The sequence below is a fragment of the Scophthalmus maximus genome, chromosome 4 (assembly GCF_022379125.1).
Source record: "Scophthalmus maximus strain ysfricsl-2021 chromosome 4, ASM2237912v1, whole genome shotgun sequence".
Lineage (NCBI taxonomy): Eukaryota > Metazoa > Chordata > Actinopteri > Pleuronectiformes > Scophthalmidae > Scophthalmus > Scophthalmus maximus.
Window position 1 is genome coordinate 7,368,100 of NC_061518.1, and position 10,136 is coordinate 7,378,235.

A 10,136-nucleotide genomic window follows, 5' to 3' on the forward strand; every position below is an offset into this window, starting at 1 on the left:
TGCAGAAGCACATTTCTTAGAATTGCTTTGTTATATTTCACTGTGGTGTGAAATTAGATCAAAGGTAAATAATAGAGTACCTTGAAAACAGTAAAGCGGCTATCTATGTTAGGCAGATTCGTAAGGCATGCTTTTTCATATAACACCCATCAGATGATAAAGTTTTGAACCTTCCAAGGAAAATGTAAGACTCTTATTTTGGGAGGCAGTTTGCAGTTCGGTCCATTTAAGTGGCACGTAGTGTGCATGATATCAAAGTCTCCATAGTAAAGGACGGACATGAAAGAGGACTGCACAACAGGTTGATAGAGAACAGACATCCTTTAATTCGGCACAGGCATTATAAGTACAGCATATTTGACGGTAGTGAAGACAGATCTAACATAGGCTGATGATTCGAAATTGGCCTAACATCTTTACCATGAGGCAACATCCTAGATTGTCTGTGGTTGATGTCTTAGTTTTGGTGCTTGCCGCGAGGCGGGTAGGTAATAGCATAGCCGTTTCCAGAAGGCGGAGGAGGGCGGCATGGAGCTCACGCCCTTCCAGGTGACACAGTCTCCAGCCTCACTGACAAGTTGTAGGGCCTCAGGTAAGGAACCCGTTGTGGACACTTCCGTTGTCTCAGTTTTGATGAAAATCAAGCGCGTCTGCCGCTCCACAAGGGCTGCGTGGATGGCACTCAGCAAGCTGGACCCTAGACCAGGATCTGAGGAGACGGGAACCAAAACCACTGTCCGGCTCTCCTCTATGCAGTCTAGCACTGCATCAGCTACAGCTGCAAAAACAACCAGATTTCAGATTATACTTTGGCTTCATTAATATATATTTTCTTATTAATCTATTGATATAAATTTTTAGGGTCAATATAAACACGTACGTTTCCCCGGTAAGACGTTGCGGTCATAAAGACAGAGACTGTAACCAAACCTCTCTTCCAAAACACTCTCCAGCCATTTTCTGTCCCGATCGCTTAGTCCTGCGTCTGCGTTGCTCTTGTAACACATCAAAAAGGCATCGTAGCTTTTTCCATCTGATCAGACAACAACAAAACCACAACAGCTCTGTTCCTGGAACTTATCAGCAGTCCCCCCGTTGTTTTGGTTCCTCCCCCCCCCCCCCCCACACACACACAAAAAGCAGAAGTACGTATCACTTAAACATAAGAAAAGCATAACCTGAAGATATGACTCCCACCTGCGGTGCTTCTATGGCAGCCAAGCGTGTCTCTCAAGAAAAGAGTGATGTGAATTTTCAACTTCACATAGGCGACCACTGTCACGGTCATCACTAGCACGATGCCCACAGTGCTGAGAGCCAGGGGCATGCGCAAATGGCGAGCTGTGGAGTATTGGAGAGAATGAAATTGTTAAATATAAGACACTTTTAACACTCAGTCTTTTGAGTCTGCGGATGAACGCTGGCTCAGATATTATGTCAAATTGATGCATGAGTTGATAAGGGAATTAACAAAAACAGTGCTGTGTGACATTTTGACAAAAAAGTTGATCAATTATTCCACATCGTTAAAGAAAGACAATGAGTCAAAAGGTACAACAAGGCATACCTTTTTGAAGTATAATGGTGACAAAGCTTGTTTTTTGGGAAACAGATCCCAGTTTGCAGGTATAATTTTTTGCGAGATCCTCCTCTGACACTTTTCTGAAGACCAGAGATGAGGTCATATTTACTTCTTTACCATTATTTTCTCTGAGAAACAATGGATAACACATAAAGGACGAGCATTAAAAAAAGACGGGCCATTTCATGTAAGTTGAGATCTTTCCTGTGCGGCCGTGTATGACGTCTGCAGACTTGTTGTATTGGTGGTGCGTGTCCGTGCGTGTATTTACCGTTTGTCACTGGAGAAAACTGTCAGGTTGGCGTTTTTCTCCACAATTGATTTCCCACTCAACCAGTACAACTTATCAAAGTCTGAGTAGGCCACAGCTTTACACTCTATGGTCAGTGTTGAGCCTAGTAAAAAGCAGTTGGCACAAGATTTAAAAGCAGTAATTTGGAAAGGTAGTAAATGTCTATGTGTAAGTTGGAAGCTCACCCAGATCTACATTAAACACGTCAGCATTGCGAGGTGAAATTATCACTGCAGTTTTCTCAATTTCTGTGCGCAGAAAAAAAAAAGGGGGGAAAACATTTTACACCTTTTTTTGGGGGGGAACATATGAACATCAATGAAGATAAACTTATAAATAAGGTGTTTTCTTACTCTTTGGTTTGACATCAAGTTCCACTGTAAAGGTCATATTATACATTTGACCATGATACAGGTAAGATCTGGTACAGGTGTAAACACCACGGTGTTTCCCTTCCACACTTGGGAAGTAAACCATGTTTGGCAATGACTCACCCTCCTACAAGATGGATGAGCAGCAGTTTAAAGAAATAATTCAATTAAACAGGGAAACAGGGAACACACACATTTAATGTCCAAAACAAAAACTATAGTATGCTTTTTAATAAAGTGTTATATTACCTTATGCCATGTGATACCGTATCTGGTAATATTTGGGGTATTTACATCTGGGATATTTATTTCAGGGCACTTTAATTCACAGGACTGTCGTGTGTAACATGTCTTTTCAAATGTCTCTCCGGACTGAGCTGTGTTAACCCTCAGGGTGAACCAGAACTGGCTGCTTGCATTCCTGTCAGGTCATGAAAGAAAAAATACATATTTATATATAAATGTGAAGGTTTCACTTTATATTTCAATCCAATCAAAGAAATAAAACAAGCCGTCGGCATGTGAACAGGCTACTACACAAGTAGGAGCTTTCAGGGACTGTTCTCAGTGGTATTTCCAGATATGAGGACAAAGTCGGGATCATTGTATGTCTGAAAGGTCTTTACCCCAGAGAGCATGAGTAGTTCCCCTGGTGATTTACAGATGCACCGATAACAACGAGGCTCATCCCATGAAGCAGCACACCCATCTGCCTCTGCTCAGCTGACGACTTGTTGGTCAGATCCACCTTGTGGTTGGTAAAGCTGGTCCACATCGGTTTGGCGTCACCGTTATGATTAATATTCAGTGGGCACTGCAGCGCCACCATCCCACCTGCCTTTACATATATCTTCGCAGGTCCCGGGTGGTGTGCACCTGTGAAAGAGTGTCGCCAATTTGAGGTCATTTCCCTGAAACACGAACTGGCTTGTAGACAGGTAGAACTGAGATGATGTCAAAGATTGATGGATCACAGAAGCGTGGCTGGTTACAACCGATACCCACCGAAACGACTGCATCCCGCCGGCTGATTGAGTGAGAAGTACACGGACAGATTGTTATCAGTAACAATAACTCAATAAAAGAAGCTGAGTTATTGAATGTTTTTAAGGAAATCTAAACAGCGTGTGGTTGTGTTTCATTCTCTATGAGGGTGAAGAGGCAGGTTTCTATTTTTACTCTTCTTGGTTCGGGTGAGGACGCTTGCAGTGGTGTTTTGAACCCATTGCAAGTGAGCCACAGTGCTCCGCTATTTGTTTTTCATATATGGTTTTCAGCAAAAGCTGTGACTGAGATCACAGTGGGGGTTCTTAACCACATCCTAAATTTCTTGGTGCCTATCTATAAAGTATCCCTTCTGTGATCTGCATGTCACCATGTAGCATATGAATTTGATTTTCAGAAGTTTTGTCCAAAAAAACAAGGTGACGGAAAGTAACTATAAGTAGTTAGTAACTAGGTCAGTAATCAGCTTAACAATAGTCTTGAGGCCCTTATAGTTTACTTGAGTATATTTATGCTTGTACTCCACAACAAATCAGAGGTAAATATTGTACTCCACTATTGATTAACTTCATGTACTGGTTACTTTGAATATTTAGAATAACAATAGTACATAACATACTCACCAAGACAGTTAAAATGTATTATTACAGAAATACTAAACCATAAAAAAATACTTTTAAGTCGGCTTCTTTAAGCATTTTCATACCAAAACTTTTATCTTTACCTAAAGTGAAAATCTCACTGCAGAACTTGAACTGCTTTCTTCCACCATGCACGGGGCCATGCCCACACAGTGTGTGTGTGTGTGTGTGTGTGTGTCTCTCCTTGGATCTTTTTTTTTATATGAAAGTTTCCAACCAAATGGAATATACTAAACCCACCAGGAGCTTCTCTTACCTGCTTTTGACGCGAGGAGGAAGAGCAGAGAGCCCAGAAGAAGAACTTTCACCATCGCTACACCTTCACCAAACAACGATCAGCCACGCACATGCACACACGCACACACACACACACATACACACACACACACACACACACAAGCTGAATGTCACCTATGCGTTTCCTCCTGCGTTTTGTCAATCGGGCTGTGAGATGCGAACTCCCCCCCGAATCTCACAGAGAAATATTAGGTCAAAATCATCTTCAAATAGTTTGGGGATATTTTTTTTTTTTACATAACTTTCCTTGATAGTGAGACATTGGAAAACCTATCACATTTGCTTTGAAAATATTCATCTAAACAGAAGTCATATAGCTGTGAAATAAAGCGGAGTGAAAGACTCTGAATTGATGTGCTTTCATGATGAAATATGTTTTAATAACACTGGATTATGTTCACAACTTTAGACTTCATTCTATCATTGTTTATTTCTTCTGACAATTGATGTCTCTTTAGGCTGGTAGAAGCAATTCAAGTACACCAAAGACAAATGCTCTTTGGTCGAACTAATTACAATCAATATGCATATCACGATAACAGATAGACAACTGGTGTAGACGGTGCTTGGTGTAGAGGTGTTACGAGCCAAAACCACTTCCTTCTTTTAGTCTAGTGATATAGTATATGCACTTCGATGAAGTCGCAGAGCTCAAAAGAGACAGACAGTGAGGTTATCTGTACCGGGTCCCATAGGTCCCATAGGTCCCATAATGACACCGGAAACGTTGTTTCATTTTTATTGTATCTTGGGGCTTTTTTTTTTTTTTCAAAGACTTGACTGAGCTTCTCCCGAGCCACAGCAGACATAGGGAAACTGTTTTCACACGTACACGGAGCGGTACTTTCAGTGGAATTTCCATCTGAGCACAACAAGGCGTCTTACGTTCTTATATCTGGACTCAGTGCTGTCAATTTATTGTGCCCGCAAATGTCAATTGTGCCACGTTCTTCAACATGGCAGCATGTAGCTGCAGACACCCACCAGCAGCAACACCAGCTTGACTCTAACTGATGCTTTTATAATAGCAATGTATAAAACGACAACAATGTGAAAGGGGTCGCTTGTCGTGAACCCACAGAATTATCTGCAGCTTTACAGTGGTTTTCATGTCATTGTTTTGGCCCATTGACTTGACTCTTCACTCTCACTGCATTCATAGTCATCATTTTTGGTCGTCGCAGGAAGATGTTCTAAGCCATACGGCTCTAAAAATTCACCACTGTACACCACCTGCTCAACCCCAAACCACACAGAGACTAAAAACAGCATTCAGTAGCAAAAGAGACAGATATGACCCTGGTGAGTTGGTGGAGACCACTCAAACATTTTCAGGTAGCCAGAAATTTGAATTTATGAAAATGTTGAGCCGTTTGATAACAATTCATCATATTAGCTGATCGTTTTTTGGATCGATTTAAAAGTCAGATTTTTTTCTTTGAATTTTACAGTGGGTGTGTTTTTTTATTATGGGTCCTGTTGTGATTTCATTGAGGACATTTTGAAAGTTAACTGCTAATTTGATTGCGACGATGGCAAAACAGTGTTTTCTGTGTTTCGAATGGAAGCCAGAAGCTGCACTTATTGATTTTTGTCCAGCAGATGGCAGAAAAGCTTAAAAATAAGCTCATCATCATGTTCAATCACACTTAAATGAGTGAAACACAAGCCTACTTATACAAGAAACATGGAGCCATGGTGTGTTTTCTGATGGCTTTATGTCCAATATTCACTGACATTTTGCTTTTCAAAATCTGACAGTGAACCAAACAATAAATAAAACAGTGAACACATCACACATATTCATTTTATATTGTTAAAACATTTATTGATGCTGGTTTAAAAGAACTGGTACAACAGAAATAACAGAATATTTTGAGAATATATATTGCCCTGGGGCAGTGGTGTCCCCTCCTTGGTCTGGAGAAGCTCACAACTGCGTATTTTCCACCTTTCGATTGGCCTTTTTTCACCCTCAGATATTGTGTCACGTCCCAGAGGGAAAGCTTTAAGTGTAACTAATAGAATTACTTAAGGCTGAATTTCTATTTAGCTGCTCCATTTCCAGGCCCAGGTATTAGGCATGCTGGCTTGCTCTCACACCTTTTGTCATAACCCAAAAATGCCTGTGTGCCTGTGTAAAAAGTCAAAAAAGTCTGAGGTGAAAAAGGCCTTTTCACTCACTGAGATGTGTTCAGTCAATCAAGAGCTGATCGGTTGTAGGAGGAGAGGGTAGAGAGGGAACATATGTAGAGCTGGGGCTCACCAGGATCGGGCACCACTACACCAAGGCATTTCATCTTATGGTACATGGAGTGGTAGGAGAAGTTATCGTAATGAAAGATAAAAATGAAATAAAAAATCATCAGAAATTCCAGTAGATGTGAGGGATCAAAAACTATCTTGTGTATATTCATGTGAATCCCAAATATTAAAATATGCAATCCGGGAAATGTGCAATTATGGACCATGTAAAAACATTACTTGCATAACCATCCATTTAAATTCTATCTGCACTATACGCTCAGTCAACAGAGACATTTTATTGATATACTTCTACTATGTAATTTTATACATGTTCTTTTTTACTTACTGTTCTTTTAAAGTGAATGTATGTTTGCTATGCTAATGAACCAGTGGGAAATTTTGTTGTACAGTTGGCCTAAGATACCTACTGTACCTATCTTAGAAACTGTTTTGGACAGTGTGATGGTGACAAAGCTCGATTTTTGGGAAACAGATCTCAGTTTACAGGTATAGTTTTTCGATAGATCCTCCTCCGACACTTTGTTGAAGACCAGAGATGTCGTCATCTTGACTTTTTCACCATTACATTCCCTGGAAAAGAATGGAGAGAGGCATAATGGGAAGAGCATTAAGAAAGAGTTTGCAGACATTTGCAGATTTGTTGTAATAGCTGGTGCGTGTGTTCACCGTTCGTCACTGGAGAAAACTGGCAACTTGGCGTTTTTCTTCACCAATGATTTCCCAGTCAGCCAGTACACCCCATCGAAGACTGAATAGGTCACAGCTTGACAATCTATCGTCAGTGTTGCGCCTAGTAAAAAGCAGCCATTTAAAAAAAGATTTATAAGTAGTAATTTAGAAAGGTAGTAAATGAATGTATGTGTATCATTCTACAAGTTGGACGCTCACCCAGATCAGCATGAAACACATCAGCATTGCGAGGTGAAATGATCACTGCAGGTTTCACAATTTCTGTGCAAAGAAAGATAGGAAAAAACTTTTTTGGGGGGGATTTTCTTTTTATGAACTTCAATGAAGATAAACTTATCAAAAAATGTGTTTTCTTACTCTTTGGTTTGACATCAAGTGCCACTGTATAGGTCATATTATACATTTGACCATGATACAGGTAAGATCTGGTACAGGTGTAAACACCACCGTGTTTCTCTTCCACACTTGGAAAGTCCACGTTTGGCAACGGCTCACCCTCCTACAAGATGGAAAATCAAGTTAGGTAAAAACAGTTTTAAATACAAGGCACGCATTTTTAAAGTTCTCAAAAACTATGATATGCTTTTTACTTAAGTAAAAGTTTTTTAATTCAGTCAAAAAAGGCTGCTGTGTAAAATTACCTTGTGCCATGTGATGCCGTTGCTGGTGATATTTGGGGTATTTACATCAGGGCTATCTAAGTCAGGGCAAGTTAATTTGCAGGACTGTTGTGTGTAACATGTCTTAGAGTACTTGGTCCTCTCTTCATACTCTCTGGATTGTGCTGTGTTAACTGTCAGGGTTAACCAGAACTGGTTGCTTGCATTCCTGTCACGTCATAAAAGAAAAAAATAATATGAAGAACTCAATCATTTAAAAAGAAAAGAAAAGAAAAAGCAAATTACACCTCAACTGTCTTGCTAGAGAGATAAAGCTTTGGACAAGACCCCACAGAGACGAAGTCCGGTCACTTTGGTGCAGATCAATTTGACGGATTCCTGTGAGGCTGTGTGCAGACATGTCCCCTCGTGATGAATGTACAAACTGATGATAGCTTTTCCTCTATCGCCATCATTCGGTCAAAGTTTGAATTTGTCCACACCTGCAAAGCTATGGCTATTCTCACCAGCCTCAGCTGTACTTTTTGTTTAGTGCTAATTGGCAAATTTTTGCAAGTCGGTAAACATGGTAAATAATTGTCTCTGTCTGTTAAACATCAGCATCATAGCACTTCTAATCTTATCATTTTAGCTCAAGCGTTGCCGCAGCTTCACATGGACCCTCAGTCTTGGTACTGTATAAAAGTACACCTAAATAGCAAGCAAAAAGTTCAGCAAATATATGAAACATATAAACGTTGTGTTCATTGAGATATAACAGCTAGTAGAAAAAAACTGTCCTCATCCATCAGTCGCCAAAAAAATGTTCTTTGGAATAAAATGGGATTCATGCCTGAACTATTCGTGCAACGTATTTGTAGACCTGGTATTAGACGAGTGCACATCGTACCCCACAGAGCACGAGTAATTCCCTTGATGGTGTACAGACACACTGGGAATCACAAGGCTCCCTCCATGAACCAGCACACCCATCTGCGTCAGCTCAGCCGAAGACATGTTGTTGGTCACATACGTCCTCTGTGCTGTGTGACTCGTCCAGACCAGTTTGGCATCACCGCGATGAAAGCTTGTGTAACCAGGGCACCACAGCGTCACCATCTCACCTGCCTTGGAATGGATCTCTCCGGCTCTGAGGGGAAACACACCTGCAAAAGAGTGTCACAATCATTTTACCGAGTCAGACTAGAGCGTTGACTGTAAAAAAACAACAACTTAAATTAGTATTTTTATAACCCCCTTAGATCAGTGGAAGAAGTCCCTACTTTTTAAATGTAGATTTTGAAGACCTTTTTTTATCACTTGATGTGGTGCAATGTAAAACGTGTTTCACAATCAAACCAGTAGGGACTATAAGGCCAACAACTATTTATTCAGAACATTCATTTATTGAAAGTTTTGTCATATTTTTGTCAGGACCTCACAACAGTATATCAAAGTTATTCCTAAATCAGTTAACATAACCTGGACCCAGATAAACAGCACAAGTTATTTTATGGATATGCTAAAACTGAGACTATGTCTACTGTGGCTAGCAGCAGTTACAGTGTCTTTTCACCAATTTGATTTCAAAGACTACAACTCTACAATGCATAAAATCTATTTACTTTTTAAAATGATTTTGTAGGTAAGGCAAAATAGTTGAAATAAGTTAAACGTATTAGTGTTAGCCTGGACCGGTCCAGTGCTACCTCCACGAATTTCCATGAGTGACTGAATTACACGCGTGCCATGTGCCTGATCATTGGAGAACTGCAAAATGAACAGTAAACTACCGGCAACCGTGCAGCCAATATTTTACTGTTAATCTTCACGACAAGTTTAGACCTGTGGTTCCCAACCTGTCTTATTATTAGGATACATCTGAGGGGTTGTCAGGCCAAAGAAGCTAAAACAATGTTCTGCTACATAAATAGCAAATAGAAAAACATATTTCTCTTGGAAACGTCAGTTGAAATTATAAAATGCATAAAATTGAAAAACCCAAATAGGAATTAAAGTATACGTACCGTAAAACTACTTAATTTCAGCACAGTGTATTAATTTAGTCCTATAAATTCAATAACATTTATTGAAACTATGCAGGTAAGATTATGATCATCTCCACTCCACATTATTACCTGTCTAATATGTAACCTCTGTCATGAAGTGGTCATCATCTTACCTGGCAACAACATCAGGAGGGAGAGTAGAGGCAGCAGGAGCATTTTCACCATCATCGTGATCACACCTCTCATCCAGGCTCCAAACGAATGACGTTCTCTCTGTGAAATTGCACCTTTTAAATATTCAGCAGCAGCAGCAGTGGATGCTGACTCAGATGACATATTGACCTCTGAGACGCGTTTCTGTTGAATGTGAAAGATAAACACC

General features: G+C 40.2%; 1 protein-coding gene across 1 annotated transcript; it reads right to left on the reverse strand.

The window, feature by feature from the left end:
* Window positions 1-302: 302 nt before the first annotated feature.
* On the reverse strand, window positions 303-10,028 carry LOC118302874 (interleukin-1 receptor type 1-like). The gene is made up of 17 exons (XM_047331681.1): window positions 9,928-10,028; window positions 8,656-8,911; window positions 7,788-7,974; window positions 7,504-7,645; window positions 7,345-7,407; window positions 7,123-7,246; window positions 6,795-7,026; window positions 3,251-3,272; window positions 2,872-3,121; window positions 2,495-2,666; window positions 2,228-2,372; window positions 2,060-2,122; window positions 1,854-1,977; window positions 1,568-1,710; window positions 1,198-1,341; window positions 881-1,033; window positions 303-778 (listed from the first exon to the last, which is right to left on the reverse strand). Exons 1-17 carry the CDS (start codon window positions 9,998-10,000, stop codon window positions 435-437), a joined length of 2,637 nt encoding a protein of 878 aa, XP_047187637.1. The 5' UTR covers window positions 10,001-10,028; the 3' UTR covers window positions 303-434.
* Between the last annotated feature and the right edge of the window lie 108 nt (window positions 10,029-10,136).

Bases quoted from the DNA above. Each gene is read 5' to 3' on its own strand.
- LOC118302874 (XM_047331681.1), bottom strand. From the start codon at position 10,000: ATGAGAGGTGTGATCACGATGATGGTGAAAATGCTCCTGCTGCCTCTA. The intron at 7,646-7,787 runs GTAATTTTACAC...TCCATCTTGTAG, and splicing joins ACGGCATCACATGGCACAAG to GAGGGTGAGCCGTTGCCAAA. The intron at 1,711-1,853 runs GTAAATACACGC...ATTGTTTCTCAG, and splicing joins GTTTTCTCCAGTGACAAACG to AGAAAATAATGGTAAAGAAG.